This window comes from Portunus trituberculatus, chromosome 41 (genome assembly GCF_017591435.1).
Source record: "Portunus trituberculatus isolate SZX2019 chromosome 41, ASM1759143v1, whole genome shotgun sequence".
NCBI classification, from domain to species: Eukaryota; Metazoa; Arthropoda; class Malacostraca; order Decapoda; family Portunidae; genus Portunus; species Portunus trituberculatus.
The window spans coordinates 10,538,079-10,557,271 of record NC_059295.1 but is presented as its reverse complement, the minus strand read 5'-3'; the positions used below and the strand labels follow the sequence as shown (position 1 = coordinate 10,557,271).

The 19,193-nt window shown below is 40.1% G+C and overlaps 1 protein-coding gene across 2 annotated transcripts in view; it reads left to right on the top strand.

The window, feature by feature from the left end:
• The first annotated feature begins 1,568 nt into the window (after nt 1–1,568).
• The window catches only part of LOC123516480 (phenylalanine--tRNA ligase alpha subunit-like), a 42,735-nt gene continuing 25,110 nt past the window's right edge, over nt 1,569–19,193 (top strand). The window contains exons 1-10 of one of the 2 annotated variants that reach the window (XM_045275823.1): nt 1,569–1,633; nt 1,993–2,206; nt 5,274–5,462; nt 7,242–7,396; nt 7,545–7,686; nt 9,390–9,632; nt 11,487–11,624; nt 12,570–12,719; nt 13,081–13,166; nt 13,291–13,416. In XM_045275823.1, the coding sequence (XP_045131758.1) occupies nt 1,599–1,633; nt 1,993–2,206; nt 5,274–5,462; nt 7,242–7,396; nt 7,545–7,686; nt 9,390–9,632; nt 11,487–11,624; nt 12,570–12,719; nt 13,081–13,166; nt 13,291–13,416 (1,478 nt within the window). In that variant the 5' untranslated portion in view covers nt 1,569–1,598. Of the gene's footprint in view, nt 1,634–1,992; nt 2,207–5,264; nt 5,463–7,241; nt 7,397–7,544; nt 7,687–9,389; nt 9,633–11,486; nt 11,625–12,569; nt 12,720–13,080; nt 13,167–13,290; nt 13,417–19,193 lie in introns of those variants that run through there. The other variant, XM_045275824.1, reaches the window with a different exon arrangement.

Below are 19,193 nucleotides of genomic sequence, written 5' to 3'. Positions count from 1 at the left end.
GTGGTTAGAGCCAGAGGACCGGGGTTCGATTCCCCGGCCGGGTGGAGATATTTGGGTGTGTCTCCTTTCACGTGTAGCCCCTGTTCACCTAGCAGTGAGTAGGTACGGGATGTAAATCGAGGAGTTGTGACCTTGTTGTCCCGGTGTGTGGTGTGTGCCTGGTCTCAGACCTATCCCAAGATCGGAAATAATGAGCTCTGAGCTCGTTCCGTAGGGTAACGTCTGGCTGTCTCTTTCAGAGACTGCAGCAGATCAAACAGTTAAACACACAGAGAAACGCGTCGTGCCTGATAGCGATAATGTGCCATTAACGTTAGCCACTGAGTTGCCCACTAACGTTAGTTTAATCCTAGCATTAACTTTATTGTGCAAAAGATACTGCTATTGCCCCTGTGCAGCGACTGTGAAATGTTTTCCGGTAAAAAAAAAATAACAATAAGTAAAGAAATAAAGAATAAAATAAACTTTTCAATGTGGAAATGGTTGACACCTTTCTTTTTGTGGTCCCCATGAAGAAAACGGTTTGTGAGTTCGATAACATCTATTTGTTTTGGTTTCCTTTTTTTTTATTATGGTTGTTAGAAGGTCGCCCTCAGAGTAATGGAGAACAGTCCATCGAGAGGCGCGAATTGACACACTTCAGTGCTTGGGCCTTGCAGCCGGTGTCACGTACACACACTATGTGGTAAGCAACACTCAGATGTTTTGTTAAAATGTTATGAAATGCATAACAAAGTGTTATATTCTTGATAATTATTGTACCTAATTGGTTTAGAAAAGATATTCACAGAGCACTTGCACGTTTTAAAGAGGTTTTGCGTAACAAACAAAGATATTGAGCCATTGCTTACATTCACAACCACGTGTGAGCGTGAGTGTCAGCAGAACACACCTCAAGCCTGAATAGTGATGCTTGTAGGTGACTAACCTGTAACAAACCCTTTGGCGTTCATTACCACTACTGTCACTCTCTCCATGCTTGAGTTCGTTACTTTTACTGCTGCAGCTGTGCTAAGTGTACATGCCCCGGGCCGTTGCCATAGGGACGCTCCACACTTTTTATGAAAATATAATGATTATGATTAGTGTCATTATTGTATGAAATGTAAACAGACACTATAAAGAGAGGTTGTTCAACAAGCAGTTACCCTTCCTCAGAGCCCTGCTTCTCCCCTATTCCGGCCCTCCCCATTGAATTGACTAGATAAATTGGTTACATTCCGAGAAAATAAGTGTTAATCCAAAAGTTAGTATCATGAATAGAACTGTGATATCATGATTATAGCAAAATAAAGTATATTAAAATTAGCATTATATGTACGTATATAGTACAACTACAGTGTTATCTTTAAAAGCATTCATTAGCTTTGCAGGTTTTTGGTTTATTGTGATCCGGAGTAGAAACAAGTGCAAATGAAGAGACCATCACAGAAAGGTCCGAATAAAGAGACCATCGCAGGAAGGAGAAGCAGCACCAGCATCAGAGGAAGAAAAAGGAGAAGCATCTGAAAAAAAAAAAAAAAAATCAAAGGAAGAAGAGGAAAGAAACGAAAACAAAAGAAGAAGAAGAAGAAGTAGAAGGAGAAAAATTGCATCAAATGAAGAAGAACCAGCAACAGATGAAGAAGAAGGGGTATCGGATGAAAGTATTTAATTTTTTTATGAGATGCCTGGGTGTTTCAATATGGCTGCTCGAAGTTACATACTTCACTTGGAGATGGCCATTCTATAGAGTTCAGGGGGATACGTGGTAATCTCTTAATATATTGTCTTATGTTATTTATTTCTGAAATATAGAGTACATTTTACTTTCCAACAGCATTTCATTTTGATGTTTGGGCATTTTCCTTTAAACACCGGCTGCTGGGAGTTACATCTTCTTTATTTTCTACTACGAAAATGCTGCATTTTTTCAGATTTTATAAATTAGTGATTTAATTCATTGCATTAAATTTTGTTTGTACTATTGCATAGTATGGTTGTGATTTTAAGATATGTAGGAAAACATGCAATGCGGCGGCGGCTCCCCGTCACTGCCAGCCCACCGCTGCCAGGCCACAACAACAACATGACGGACCTCAGCCAGCAGCTCCTTCTCGCCCTGGCACAGGATGGCTGCCTCGCCTCGCACCAGTTTGCCACCAAGATTGGCCAGGATCACCAGAGGATTGTGGGCACCATCAAGTCCTTAGAGTCACTGGGCAACGTGAGTGTGTGTGACTGTGTAGTGGGGTAGCCGGGATCCCAGATGGTGTCTGCAGGTAACACGTGCTGGCACCTGGGGTGCCACGCCTCCAGGCTTCCTCGGGGTGGACTCGAGGGGGATGTGTAGAAGCAAGGCAAGCCCTCAGAAGTAACATAAAGGCTGACAGTCTAGCTTTTAGGGGTGTAGGAAAGGCACCGTGACTGATGAAGAGGTTATTATGTACAAGGTAAAAAAAAAAAAAAAGTGTATGACAGATTTTATCGTGCGAAAGCATCCTGAAGAACAAAAAATAAGAAAAATATAGATAATAATCAAGGGAAGTGAATAAGCAAAACTAGATCTAGTGTAACCTAACCATATGCTCGTGTGATACCCAAGAGGTCATCACAGCCCCACATTATCAAGGCCAAGCATGGGCTGCCTGAACCATTGTCTTGATAACCTGAGTAGTGACTTTCTCGCTGGATCTGGCGTGACTGTGACTTTGTACTATTTTTTGACTGCCAGTATGACTTTGAAACTGCAACTCTTTTCCCTTTGTGAATCAGCTAAATTACAAATTAAACTTTTTCACTATAATAATAACATATCTTTATATTCCAGAGACAAAAATATTTTTTAGTCGAAACAGCCTAACTAATATTGGTAAATCTTACCAATAGCACCTCCTTATATATTCTTATGTCATCTCTTCTCAGTCCCAGCAAGCTTGGTGGCCTGTGGGGAATCGGGGGTTTTAGGGGAGGCATATTTGAGTGATATATGGACTTTGAAAAATCTAGGGAAATTTCCCCAAATGAAAAATATCCTTAAATATAGGGAAGTTTTGCATAACCCTCCCCCTGTAGGACTAACCTAACCCTAACCTAGCCTAGCCTAGCCTAGCCGGGGGGGTGCAGCCTCCCCCGGACCCCCCCACAACACTAACCAAACCATAACCTAACCTAGCCCAGCCTAGCCCGGGGGGCTGTCTCCCCGACCCCTCCCTACAACACTAACCTAACTTAACCTAGCTGGTGGTCTGCACCCCCTGGATGCCCCTTACAACACTAATCTAACCCTAACCTAACCTAACCTAGCTTAGCTGGTGGGCTGTGCCCCGGACCCCTCCGTACGACACTAACCTAACCCTAACATAAACCTAACCTAATCTAGCAGGGGGGGCTGTGCCACTTTGGACCCCCCCGTACAACACTAACCTAACCCTAACATAAACCTAACCTAACCTAACCTAACCTATCCTAGCCATGGGGGTGGACCCCCCCACAACACTAACCTAACCCTAACATAAACCTAACCTAACCTAACATATCCTAGCCAGGGGTGGCTGCACCCCCCCTGCATCCTGCCCCCCCCTCCCTTGAACATTAACCTAACCCTAAAATAATCCTAACCTACCGTATCCTTGCTTTGGGGCAGCTTCCCTCCCCCCCCACACCAGTTCTCTTATAGCTTCACACAATATGCCCTACCTCTACCAATACCTCTCCTCACAATACCTTAACGAAAGGATGAAGGTCCTGGCTGGTCTTCTTCTCGATTGTACACTGACTTGCATCGCAGGAGCGATGATTTCCCAGTAATCAAATTCGCAACTTTTACAACTAATGTCAACGGTGGCCATGGCTGAACTGCACACAGATGTCTTTGTGCACCTGTCTGCCCAACTGTGCCCCGCCTACGAATACCTATAGCAAATTCCCATTGGCTCAGCTCGTGGTGTTAAGAGGTGGTGGCACGTCATTGGACAAAAGAACTATAGACACAATAAGAATCCTATTCAGCAGTTACCCACAAATCCCAGCTATAAACAAATGCAAGTCAGTGTACTGCTCATTTCCGAGTGTGATGGAACTCCGTGGCTCGCTGCAGCTTGCTGGACTTAGAGAAACTCGCTGAACACTGCACATTTGAAGGCTTGTGTATGACACACTAAGGCTGTCCCCCAAATAAAACCACAAGAAACATATTGTGCATTAAGTACTTTATCACTAAATGTGAGTATTTTACTGCTTCATTAGGAGGTGCTATTGGTAAGATTATCCCTAATATCTACAGGTCATCCTTATCAGTATCCTCCTGGCCCATCTTCTCCAGCTGTAGCAATTAAAAAAAAAGAAAAAAAAGTTGTCTTTGTTCCTATTTAAAGTTGCGGAAAATTGGCAGTGTAACTTTGCTTTGTCTGACTTATTCAAAATATTATAACTATCAACTTTGCAACTTTGAAATTCATGGTGTGACAAAGTCGCAACTTGGTGCTGCAATGCCCAGCTCTACTGTTAACTCTGTGGAGATTCTCTTCACTGTGTTGAGGAAAATGATTGCTGAGGTTAGAGTTTGTAATGCTTCCTATCACCTTCATATGGTTCATGAGTTTGGCAGCCAAGATGAGAAAGGTGTGATATTCTTTGCTTTGGTTTTCTTAAGACAGAGGTATCTTACCACATGCATTAGGTCTCCTGATGTACTCTTGCAGCCCGGCCTGCACCCACCATTTACACTGCCGTCCACAGCTGATGGTTGTTTTGGCAGCATATTCAATTATTTCTTTTGAACCATGATGTCAGTAGTCTCTTTGCATAGTTAATCCATAATGATCCATCTTCCCATCTTACAAGTTCATTGATGTGGGTGTATCTTTGATTAGTTTTTTATATTATGTTTAACAGGCAAATCCTGCATAACGAATGGGTTAGGTTCCAATAAAAGTGTTCATTAGGCGAAAATTCATTGTACGGGGTCCTAAGGTGAGTAAAAAAAAAAAAAAAATAGAAAATAGAATAGAATAAAAAATCCGAACGTGTCGAATTCAGACGCGGCATTGGATGGTGGTGGTGGTGATTTCGCTGCGTTTTCAAACTCGGCCAAAATTTCCGCAATAAAAATTATGTTGTAGTGGGGTTTGGTGTTCGTTATGTGATTTAAGAGTAATAAAACAAAACATTCGTTGTGGCGAAAATTCTTTGTGTAAATGTTTGTTATGTGGGGTTTGCCTGTACTGTTTGTATGAATACTGATATTGTGGAAATAAGTCCAGACAATTACAATAGTGTCTTAGTTTTATTAGGTTGTGGATGTGAAGCAGACAACAGTGAAGTCATGGGAATGCACTGAAGAGGGCACCTGCCTAGCCAATGATGGCTCCCATGAAGCAAGGCTGTTTTCCTCCCTGGGTAAGGAGGGCCGCCTGCTGGCAGACATCAAGGCCAACATTCCAAACTCAAACATTGCCCTTGGAGCAGCAATGAAGAATAAGGTAAGCCACTGGGGGCTCATGATATACATATTATATGAGGCGTTCAGAATAGTAATGACATGAGCACCAAAAATAAAAAACGGAGAAAAACGCAGTTAAAGTTTTGCAATATTCAGAACACAGTAACTTTTTATTGAGATAGGTAGAAAGCTCTAGTTTTTTTGCAAAATGAAACTCTATAACAGGGCTTTGCAACCATTGTAAGCAAAATGTAATTACGTTCTGAAGTTGCTCATTAATTGCGTTTTTCTGAGTGGGTAGCACCTGTATTTTTGGAATGAAAAATGAATAATAATACTAATATTAATAATAAACAACCTCCACCCTTAAGAAATAATGAAATAATGAAAATTACTGCGTAAACAAAAAAAAATCCAATAATGTCTGCGAAAGGGTGGAGGTTGTAAGACTGAAGGTAAGGGCACAGGGAGAGTGAGGGAAGCGACATTGGCGGGCTCTCATCGGCTGTTGTCAGTCACGTCACCGCATTCCTGCCTCCCTATTGGTTGCTGAGCACCCCTGGTGGAGATACGTTGGTATAAAATTCACTGTGTGGTCACTTTATTGTGATGCCGATATAATCTATTAATGCCTTCACTACTAGCGGAATTTTACTGGTATTGCCATAATACTTCTGACGTCACAGATGCGAGCCAAACACACTAGGAAGAAGATAGTGCTATACCACAACTTGCTGAGACATGCCAGAGTGAAAATGCAGGTCTCCTATTGCCTGCCCGAGTACATTCCTCAGTATTGAGTGAGCACAAGTTTTTTTTGTCGACAGCTGCACGGCCGTGCATACCCCTCCAAAGAATGGGAATTTCGACCATGTTGCGAGCTGAATTTTGACTTGGACATTTGCAAATTCAGAAAGCTGAAGGCGAAACAAAGAAATTGTTATACAAATCTCAAAATCGGTGCTTACGTTAGTACTATTCTGAACGCCTCATATTGTAATTTAATTCTTTTGAAGATTTTCATTATTCAAAAACTGACGTACATAATTGCTAAAAGATTTAAGACTTGTTTACTTTTATCATAGTGAAAAGAATCTGGTAATATCATTATAGGTTTGATTATGACTGTAAATATAAGTGACAAACATTTGCTGTGATGATAGTGGTAAGCACAATGCAGGCCTGCTAGTTGGTCCCTATTTAACAAAAAGCAACAGTCCAATGAATCTTTAGTATATTGATAGTATATTGATATTTGATCCAGAAAGTGTAATAGAGCCTTGTCTTGGTTGTCTCTTTTAAGGGTTTATGACAAATGGCAAGCAGGTATGTGGGTAGATATTGGATAAAGAGTTGTTGATATAAGGCAAGGAGCTGAACCAGCATGGTTATCTACTACATGAATAGATACTATTCTTGCCAAATCCTGACATGGAGTTATAGGTCTGCAGTTCAATGAGTTACAATATGTGTAGGCCTTAATTTTTTATTTATTTTGTTTTTTTTCTTATTGTGTCTTGTGGTATTTGAAAAGGAATGGTTTTAAATCCTTTGGATGAAACACCACCTCACAATTAGTTAAATGTCTTTGATTTTTCTTGAATATTTCATAATAATTCTTGTTGTGCAGTTGGGATTGCTTTATTCATGTTCATTAAGTAGAGTTTGATGAATGGTTGGTAAGTCGTGAAGAAAGGAATAGTTATTGTTTCTGAGTATATATTTTGCATTATTTATGTAAGTGATAGATAAGGTGACTTTTCTCAGTCACACAACATGATCATACTGCCTTGCTAATTGTTTGTGTTCAATGATGCAGTGGGTGAAGAAGGAGGGAGAGAAGGTAGTTCCAATAGTGTCATCCATCACTGATGAGGTACAACTCCACCTTCAAGCTGTGGCTCGAGGGGAAGCACACGCTGTCCCAGATAAAGTCAAGGCTGATTACAAGAAGAGGAAGCTCATCAAGGAGATGTAAGTTTGATTTCTCCACTTAATGATTATTTGCAATGTCATATCATATAACCGTAGTATAATTTCTGCAACGATTTGCAGTAGAATATGATACATATTTTTAATGTTAAATTTGTGTGTAAAGTGAAATTAACATTTTTTATTCCAGTGAAAAGACTGTTTTTGAAGTAAGGAAAGGAAGTGAGTTTACTACATCAGTTGTGAAGCAAGAAGCAGAGTTTACAAAAGATATGATTGAGAGTGGACAGTGGAAGAATGCAAATTTCAAGCCTTATAACTTCAAATCCAAAGTAAGCTTTTCTAATTGCATCAGTGAATGTAACTAAAGAATTAAGGTTTTGAAATGGAGTATAGTAAAACAAATTAACTATTATCTTTCCAACTGTAGGTAATCTGCCCATAGAATTCATTAACTGATAGTAAAATTGTATTCCAATTCACAGAACACAAGGGGATGGTCATGTGCCCAAAGATATCAGGAATTTATTGGTTTAGAAATTTGTCCTTTTGGCCTTGTAAAACAAAAAAAAAAAAGATAATTACAAGGAGAGACGAGAAATAAGAACCATGTAGGGAAGGTAGCTAAACATATAATCTCATCTATTTAATTTGTATTTTGTTTGTATTATTTTTGAGAGAATGAAAGATATTTTGCATGTGATTTCCTATTCTCTCTCTCTCTCTCTCTCTCTCTCTCTCTCTCTCTCTCTCTCTCTCTCTCTCTCTCTCTCTCTCTCTCTCTCTCTCTCTCTCTCTCTCATATAATCTCATCTATTTAATTTGTATTTTGTTTGTATTATTTTGATCTCATCTCTCTCTCTCTCTCTCATCTATTTAATTTGTATTTTGTTTGTATTATTTTGAGAGAATGAAAGATATTTTGCATGTGATTTCTCTCTCTCTCTCTCTCTCTCTCTCTCTCTCTCTCTCTCTCTCTCTCTCTCTCTCTATAATCTCATCTATTTAATTTGTATTTTGTTTGTATTATTTTTGAGAGAATGAAAGATATTTTGCATGTGATTTCCTATATTCTCTCTCTCTCTCTCTCTCTCTCTCTCTCTCTCTCTCTCTCTCTCTCTCTCTCTCTCTCTCTCTCTCTCTCTCTCTCTCTCTCTCTCTCTCTCTCTCTCTCTCTCTCTCTCCTCTCCCTCCTCTCCTCCCTCCTCCTCTCTCTCTCTCCCTCTCCTCTGTGATCGTAGTTTTCCATATACTGTTGAATTTGTTAAGCTATGTAATAATTGAAATTAACTCTCTTGGTTGGGGATGGAATGTTAGTGTACAGTATAGCAGTGCAAAAAATTTGCAGTAGTACAGTGCAGTGGTGTTTCTGAGTGGGTGTATGTATAACTTGATATGACAGACTAAGTATATCAGGACAGGTAATGTAGGAAAACAAAATCATTGGAGGCAAAGTATGGATATAAAAAGGGTATCTTATATTTATGATATTTTTAATTTTCACTTACATGTGTGATTTTAATGCTTCTGCCCTCATGAAAAGTTTCAGTCAAGATATAGATTCCATGTATCACTAATAGAGTTGCTATGGTGGAGCAGCAGTCAAGATATAGATTCCATGTATCACTAATAGAGTTGCTATGGTGGAGCAGCTGTCAAGATATAGATTCCATGTATCACTAATAGAGTTGCTATGGTGGAGCAGCAGGTAGCCACCTCAGAAGTGTGTAAATGGGAAACTTGTGGATGGTAGTGACCACAGTGAGTCTAGATGTCATGGTGCTCAATGAGGATAAGTGAAAGTGAAATGATAGGCATAGCTACTGTGTATATAATGATATGTCTCCCTGTGAAATTGGAGTCAGAGATCAAGAGAACCGATGTGAGTGAAGAAGAACCTTTTGGAAAGGGGGAAGTACATTTCCCAGGAAAAGATATTAGAGTATGCTAGACTAAACTGGACTTAAATAGTATCTCTGGTGTATTCCCCTAATAAATGTCTGCAACAATACTGTATTGGGTATGTTGTCCCCAGGGTCGAGTGGAGCTGCGGTCTGGCCACCTCCATCCACTGATGCAGCTTCGTTCAGAGTTCCGCCGCATCTTCCTGGAGATGGGCTTCACAGAGATGCCCACCAACAGCTACGTAGAGAGCGCCTTCTGGAACTTTGATGCTCTGTTTCAGCCACAGCAGCACCCTGCCCGTGATGCCCAGGACACTTTTTATGTATCAGACCCAGCAACCTGCCTAGAAGTGCCTGAAGACTACTTGGAGCGGGTATGTTGGATCTCTTGGGTTTTTCCCCCTTATGGTGTTGGTAAAACTCAGCTATTCAGGTGATGTTTTGACCAAGTAATGGAGTTTCAAATGTGATGTGAAATTTAAGTTACCTCATTTTTATTTTAAGGGAAAATTATTATACCTCATAATGATGGGTTTTCAGAACTAATCCACCAGATGTTGTCTTTACTATATGTGGTCTAGTGACAAGATAGAATATTGTTATTGTGAACCTTATGTGCATACAGATGCATAGAATATTGACCGTTATGATACATTCAAAATTTTGCATTGACTTTTTATTATCTTGTATGGATAATTTTCAGAGAAGTTCAAACAAATATTTTTTTGTGATTGTCTAGTAATGTTGTTATCAATTTTTAAATACATACAGTATAATGGAAGTCTAAAATTTTTTGATTGACACTGAAAAGATAAAGAATAGGACTGCTATATAGTATAACAACATACTCAGTAACATCGTAATAGTATATGGGTCAACATGTCAATGTAATTGAGACACATGTGTTGTCTTCATTTTTATTGTTGTCTGCATTGATACACTTCCATCAATGGTGTCCTTTCTTTTTAAACCTGGAGATGACCAAATACTAAAGCTATAGTAAAACTAAATAGTTTGACCTGTAGGGTGTTTTTTGCTATTCTGCCAGATTTCCAATCAAAACATTCAGCCCATATTACTCTCAGTTCTTTAATCATAGTGTTATCAACAAATAGTGTTCTAAGAATATTCTGACTATTTCATTAAATAGCAGGTGATACAAATAAGTGCTATATCCCAAATCAAATGAAGGTATTTCTTGTACGTGTATGACGATGTGGCATATCAGGACAGGCGACGTTGCCACTTGACCTGAGGCAGGATTTTCCCTGGGGGATAGGGCGGGGGAGTCAGATCACCACACAGGTGCAAATCGACTCACTTATCATCTGGTCGCCATGATGGAAGGATACAGACGCTTCCTCGTCTTACTGTGTGTTGTACAGCCAAACCAAGGAGTTTGTCTACAGAATTATTAGATTCTTCTTAAAAGAAAAAGCTTGCAAGGACCACTTTTACCCACAAATCAAGCGAGGAAGAGGACACCAGATGCAGTTTGTATATCTGAAGCCACGGTGAAGAGGATTTGTCCCAGTGCAAAAAAAGATATGCACCACAACTTTATCAGCGTTTCTTTTCCCCATTCATTATATTACATTACGTATGTCGAGAGGACATAATAGTAAATATTAGGTAAATCATCAGCCTCACTTTCACTTTTATAACCAGCACCTTTACTGTATTTAATTTATCTATGGCATCTTTGTCTTGTCCCCCACCCCATTTTTTTTTAGCGGTCGTGCATTAAATTGAATAAAGAACAGTTATTCAATTTTCCTTGAAGTAATAAGAGATATGGCAGCATCGCATTGATTATTGGCTTCGCCCTGCGGATCAGTACAATTTAGTTTTACTATAAATGGCAATTCACTAGAAAGTGACTTTACTTTTAATTATGAATAGAGTTTAACTTTGTATTTTTATGTATATAGAATGACACTGTAAGCATATTTGATATTGCTTTTATGTGTGAGACTGGGACATGTCTGGTGCTGCCACTGCCACCTGGTGACACTAGTTTATCAAATTTCCCTTTGTTATTTATATATCTTAGGATCATTTGATTAATTCTTTGTATAACTTTCCCTACTTTGTTATGAAATATTTTAAGAAATAGAATAAAAAGTTATTGGAATGATTTAATTGCTTAGATTTTTGTAATTAATAAATGAAAGTTTCAGTTATTTGAATATGCATGTCAATTGTTGCCCATCTCTTTGGCTTCACAGGTGAGGAAAACTCATAGTGAAGGTGGGTATGGTTCCATTGGCTACCAATGCAAGTGGAACAGAGCAGAAGCAGATAAAAACCTGCTGCGAACCCACACCACTGCTGTCAGTGCTCGCATGCTGTATAAATTGGCCCAGGTACTATATTCTTTGTTCAGATCTGAGGCTTTCTTCTGTTTACGAGTAGCTGTGCTGGATTAAAATCAATCAAGGAGTTCATATTTCTTCTGTAATTTGTCATATTTTGAAGCCTGAAAAAATTTAGTATAGATGTAAAAGGATTTACTTGAGTATGGAACCCAAGACAGGATCCTTAACATATGACACTTAGCAATCAGATCAGACTAAGTGAGTGTAATCAATCTTGATTGTTCTACTATTATTTGACCTTTCTCCTGTTCCATTCAGGTTGTTCTCTGAAGTTTCAGATAATGCTTACATTTTCTTTAGTTTCCCCATCCATCATGATAACATAATTTCAAACATGTTTCCATCTTGCATTGCCTTAAGTTTCGAAATTCCATATTCTATCTCAATCTGCATGAGTTTTTCTATCTCTGATATTATTTTAATTCAACTAACTTTTCATGTTACTTTTGTAACTCACTCATTTGCGTTGTCCTCTAACACATTTGACTGTTGCTTCATAACCCGCTGCACTATATTAAGCTCTTAAAAAAATTGATTTGATATTTCAGTTAAGGTATTCAAAATGTGCTCCTTAAAGTAAGATCAATTTGTAGCAAGGTTAGATGTATGATTAAGCTTGCTGAAGTGTGAATTAAAATCTTCATTAAGAAATCTTGTTTGTTAGGATGTGGTCAGATAATCAGAAATCATAATTAATTCCATTTAGCCAGGCTGTTAAGCAGGAAGTTGCATGCCCCTTAAGTAAAAGTTACAGTATATTGTGATCTATTGCATGCATTATCCGTTATTCACTATTGAAATGCTTCAAATTGAAGATTTCTGTTCTGAAATGATTATATAATGCACTACAGGCAACAAAAACTGAATGTGTTCATAATGTAGACAAAAAATCCAGAACATGTTCCATACTTATCCTGACGACACTTGTCACAGGATGGGTTCAAGCCAGCTAAGTACTTCTCCATCGACCGTGTGTACCGCAATGAAACACTGGATGCCACTCACCTAGCTGAGTTCTACCAAGTGGAGGGAGTGGTGGCTGACCATAACTTCAGCATCAAGAACTTAATGGGTGTCATTGGGGTAAGGAAAGCCGGTCATGTAATGTTTATGTCTTGAATTATCTCTGGACTCATGTTTATTAGTGTGTATAAGTTATCAAAAGTCATGATGTTTGTGATGTATAACAAAGTTGATGGTTAGTACTATGTATATACTGTATATGGAATTTAGTTACAGGAAGGTGTGAACCAGTGTAATATATTGTTTCAAAGAACGTGAATGGAGGCTCATTACATTTTTACTTGTATTAAGTCAAGGTCATTGATATGGCAGACTTTTAAAGAGAGTAGAATATAGCAGTGCTTATGAGCTATTTTGAAAATGTACTTGTACATTTCACATGTTTCATGACTGGGTTAGTAAAATTTTCATTTTGTTTCAGAGCTTTTTCAAGAAGATTGGTATGACCAGTGTTCGCTTCAAGCCCACCTATAATCCCTACACAGAGCCTTCAATGGAAATATACAGGTAAATTTATAAACATGGTTTAGTTACTATTGTGAGGAATGCCAGTACATATCATGATATTTGTTTGAATGTCCAACATAAATTTTGCTTGTCATTTATAACTGATATTTTCTGTAACCCATAGCTATCATAAAGGACTCAAGAAATGGGTTGAAGTTGGCAATTCAGGCCTTTTCCGCCCAGAAATGCTTCGACCAATGGGATTGCCTGAAAGTGTCAAGGTGTGCGGCTATGGGCTGTCCCTGGAAAGGTGTGTATATTTATCAAAGTCCAATAAAGAGAGCTTCTGCATTGTTGAATCACACACACACACACACACACACACACACACACACACACACACACACACACACACACACACACACACACACACACACACACACACACGTACACACACACTTATATTGCATTGCCAAGGATTGCAGGAAATCATAGTGCACAAAGAGGATATTAGATTATTAGATAATTTGGATGTCAGAAAAGCAATGGGGCCAGATGGTGTATCAGGCTGGGTGCTAAAAGAAAGTAAAGAGCAGCTGCTAGATCCAATTTGAGAAATGATTACAAGTTTATTAAATGAAGGGAGAGTATCACTAAAATGAAAGGGAGCCAATGTAATACTAATATGTAAAGGAGGAAAGGCAACTGAGCCATTAGATTACAGACTGGTGTCACTTACAAGTATTGTGGGGAAGTTATGTGAAATAGTTATCAAAGAAAAATGGGTTAAACATCTGAAAGAAAAACAAGTTATACTGAACAGACAATTTGGTTTCAGGACAGGGAGGTCATGTGTGTCAAACTTATTAAGTTTCTGCTCGAGTAATAGAAGGACTGGAAAGCAGAGATAGATGCATGGACACAGTATACCTGGATATGAAAAGAGGCTTTTGATAAGGTCCCTCACGGCAGACTACTTTGGAAACTAGAGAGCATAGGAGGACTGCAAGGAACTTTTGTTAGACTGGATAAGGGATTATTTGAAGGATAGGGAAATGAGAACTGTGATCAGAGATACATACGCATCTTGGGGTAAAGTAACAAGTGGATTGCCACAAGGGTCAGTGTTAGCCCCCATTATGTTCCAGATATATGTAAACAATATTCACAATGGGGTAAACAGTTATATTAATTTGTTTGCTGATGATGCAAAGCTGCTAAGAGGAGTCAAAACCTGAAAGGATTATTTGCTGTTGCAGGAAGATATAAACAAAATCTATGAGTGGAGTAAGAAATGGAAACTGGTGTTCAACACCAAGAAATGTCATGTAATGGAACTAGGAAAGAGTAGGAGAAGACCGGTATGGGACTATTTGATGGGAGAGGAACAAATAATGAAGACTAAATAGGAAAAAAGATCTGGGAGTTATTATACAGGAAAATCTGAACACCAAAAAACACATAAGTAAGATATTTGGATTACCATGTAAAATGTTGATTGATATAAGAGTGGCATTTCAATTCATGGACAAGGACATGATGAAAAAAATTATCACAAGCATGATACGTCCAAAGCTGGAATATGCAGCAGTGGTGTGGTCACCAAGCTCTAAAAAAAGATATAAGAAGATTAGAACGGATTCAGAAGATAGCTACAATGATGGTGCCGGAACTAAATGACCTAACATATGAAGAAAGGCTGAAGGAAATGGGACTGTCAACCTTACAAGTTAGAAGAGAATGAGGAGACGTAATAACAATGTATAAAACAGTAGATGGAATTGAAAAGATAGACAAGGAAGACTTGGTGCTGGTTACAGAAGCAGCTAGGACAAGAGGACATGTAAAGAAGATTAGGATGAGGCAGTGTGTGAAGGATATTGGAAAATACAGTTTTCTACATAGAACGGTGGAAAAGTGGAATGCATTGAGTGATGAAGTTGTTACACCACATAATATGCATAACTTTAAAGAAAAATTTGATAAATGGAGACATGGAGACAGGACACTATGAGCCCTGCTCGAACCCTGTACAATACAACTAGGTAAATACACACACACACATGAAGTTGTTACAGCACAGAATTTGCATAACTTTAAAGTAAAATTGGATAAATGGACACATGGAGACAGGACACTGAGCCCCGCCTGAACCCTTTACAATACAACTAGGTAAATACACACACACACACACACACACACACACACACACACACACACACACACACACACACACACACACACACACACACACACACACACACACAGAGTGAAGAAGTGGTGTCAGCAACGAGTGTGCATAATTTTAAAGAAAAATTGGATAAGTGTAGATATGGAGATGGGGCCACATGAGCATAAAGCTCAGGCCCTGTAAAACTACAACTAGGTAAATACACACACACACACACACACACACACACACACACACACACACACACACACACACACACACACACACACACACACACACACACACACACCTCGCTTTCCTGGTGTGTGGAGTGTGTTGTGGTCTCAGTCGTACCCAAAGATTGGTTTATGAGCTCTGAGCTCGCTCCGTAATGGGGAAGACTGGCTGGGTGACCAGCAGGCGACTGAGGTGAATTACACACACACACACACACACACACACACACACACACACACACACACACACACACACACACACACACACACACACACACACACACACACACACACACACACACACACACACACACACACACACACATACCCGGTAGCTCAGTGGTTAGAGCGCTGGCTTCACAAGCCGGAGGACCGGGGTTCGATTCCCCGGCCGGGTGGAGATATTTGGGTGTGTCTCCTTTCACGTGTAGCCCCTGTTCACTTAGCAGTGAGTAGGTACAGGATGTAAATCGAGGAGTTGTGACCTTGTTGTCCCAGTGAGTGGTGTGTGCCTGGTGTCAGGCCTATCCGAAGATCGGAAATAATGAGCTCTGAGCTCGTTCCGTAGGGTAACGTCTGGCTGTCTCGTCAGAGACTGCAGCAGATCAAACAGTGAAACACACACACACACACACACACACACACACACACACACACACACACACACACACACACACACACACACACACACACACACACACACACACACACACACACACACACAGATTAAAGTAAGATTGGATAAGTGTAGATATGGAGACGGGGCCACACGAGCAAAAAGCCCAGGCCCTGTAAAACTACAACTAGATAAATACACAAGGGAGGCAGTGGCGTAGTGGATAAGGTGGTGAGCATGAGACCGGGCAGACATCTACGTGTAGGTTCAAATCCCACCAAGTACAGCCTTAAAACTTTGCCATTTGTCGAGTGGTTTAAAGTTACTTGCATGTCACCATGGTACCCAGGTTCTAGGTGGTTACATCAAAGATGCAAGTGGGGAAGCTGCCAAGGGCAACAAAATGTTAGAAAAAAAGACCCACTGGAACTGCAGGTTCCCTAAAAGGTCAGAAAGAATCATCCAGAAGCCAGGGACAAATGTGATACCTCACTCTTACAAGAAGTTGTAGGAGGATGAAAATACAGAAGCAGGTAGGGAGTTCCAGAATTTAACAGTGAAAGATATGAAAGCTTGAGAGTACTGGTTAACTCTTGTATTAGAGGGTTGCACAGAGTAGGGATGAGAGGAAGAAGAAAGCCTCGTGCAGTGAGGCCACAGGAGGAGGGGAGGCGTGCAGTTAGCAAGATCAGTAGAGCAATTAGCATGAAAATAGCAATAAAAGATAGAAAGAGATGCAACATTTCGGCAGTGAGAAAGAGGCTGAAGACAGTCAGTCAGATGAGGTGAGTTGATGGGACGAAAAGCTTTTGATTTCACCCTATCTAATAAACTGTATGAATCCCCCCAACCATACGAAGAGTACTCCATACAAGGACGGATAAGGCCCCTGTACAGAGTTAGCAGTTGGAGGGGTTAGAAAAACTGGCAGAGACATTGCAAAAGGCATAACTTCATAGAAGCTGTTTTAGCAAGAGATGAGATGTGAAGTTTCCAGTTAAGATTATGAGTAAAGGACAGACCGAGGATATTCATTGTAGAAGAGGGAGACAGTTGAGTGTTATTGAAGAAGAGGGGATTGTTGTGTAGAAGGTTGTGTCAAGTTGATAGATGGAGGAATTGAGTTTTTGAGGCATTGAAAACTCGAAGTTTTTTCTGCCCCAATCAGAAATCTTAGAAAGGTCAGAAGTCAGGCGCTCTGTGGCGTCCCTGCTTGATCTGTTGTCTTTCTAAAGGGTTGGTCATCTCTGTAAGGACTTGGAAAGATGTAGGGTGGTATCATCAGTGTATGAGTGGATAGGGCAAGAAGTTTGGTTAAGAAGGTCATTAATGAATAATAGAAAGAGAGTGGGTGATAGGACAGAACCCTGAGGAACACCACTGTTAATAGATTTAGGAGAAGAGCAATGGCTGTCTACCACGACTGCAATAGAAAGGTTGGAAAGGAAACTTGAGATGAAGTTGCAGAGAGAAGGATAGAAACTGTAGGAGGGCAGTTTTGACATCAAGGCTCTGTGTTAGACTCTATCAAAAGCTTTTGATATGTCTAATGGGGCAGTAAAAGTTTCACCAAAATCTATAAAAGAGGATGACCAAGACTCAGTAAGGAAAGCCAGAAGATCACCAGTAGAGTGACCTTGATGGAAGCCATACTGGATAGAAGATTGCGAAGTGACATGTTTAAGAATCTTCTTATTGAGGATAGATTAAAAACTTTCGACAAACGAGATTAAAGCTACAGGATAGTAGTTTGAGGGATTAGGATGGTCACCCTTTTTAGGAACAGGCTGAACATAGGCAAACTTCCAGCATGAAGGAAAGGTAGAAGTTGATAGACATACTTGAAAGAGTTTGGCCAAGCAAGGTGCAAGCACAGAAGCACATATTTTGAGAACAATATGAGGGACCCCATCAGATCCATAGGCCTTTCAGGGGTTTAGGCCAGTGAGGGCATGGAAAACATCATTACGAAGAACTTTAATTGTAGGTATGAAATAGTCAGAGGGAGGAGGAGAGGGAGGAACAAGCCCAGAATCATCCAAGGTGGAGTTGTTAGCAAAAATTTGAGAAAAGAGTTCAGCTTTAGAGACAGATGAGATGGCAGTGGTGCCATCAGGATGAAATAAAGGAGGGAAAGTTGAAGAAGTAAATTTGCTGGAGATATTTTTGGCCAGATGCCAGAAGTCATGAGGGGAGTTGGAGTTTGAAAGTTTCTGACATTTTATATTTATGAAAGACTGTTTGTTATGTTGAAGAACAGACTTGGCATGGAGACATGGGGATTCAGGAGATGGAAGGCACAAGTACCTTCTGTGAATGGTGATATGGGCCCTAATAAGGGTACCACTATAAATATAATTGCCTCTGTCACTAATGGGTGGAAGCTTAACTGCGCTTCCAAAACTCTTCAAGTTACCTACAGGTGCTATAGGCCAAGACATAAACACACACACACACACACACACACACACACACGGCCCGGTAGCTCAGTGGTTAGAGCGCTGGCTTCACAAGCCAGAGGACCGGGGTTCGATTCCCCGGCCGGGTGGAGATATTTGGGTGTGTCTCCTTTCACGTGTAGCCCCTGTTCACCTAGCAGTGAGTAGGTACGGGATGTAAATCGAGGAGTTGTGACCTTGTTGTCCCGGTGTGTGGTGTGTGCCTGGTCTCAGACCTATCCGAAGATCGGAAATAATGAGTTCTGAGCTCGTTCCGTAGAGTAACGTCTGACTGTCTCGTCAGAGACTGCAGCAGATCAAACAGTGAATTACACACACACACACACACACACACACACACACACACTTTTTTATGCAAGAAGGGAAAATGGCAAAAGGCAACAAGATAAAAAGAAGCGCCCACTTGGAATGCTAGTTCCCTTAAAAATTAAGAGAGAATTAGCCAAAAGTCATAGACAGATGTCTTGAAACTTCCCTCTTAAAAGAAGTCAAGTTGTAGGAAGATGGTAATACAGAGCAGGCAGGGAGTTCCAGAGTTTACCTGAGAAAGGTATGAATGATTGAGAGTACTGGTTAACTGCATTAGAGAGTTGGACAGAATAGGGG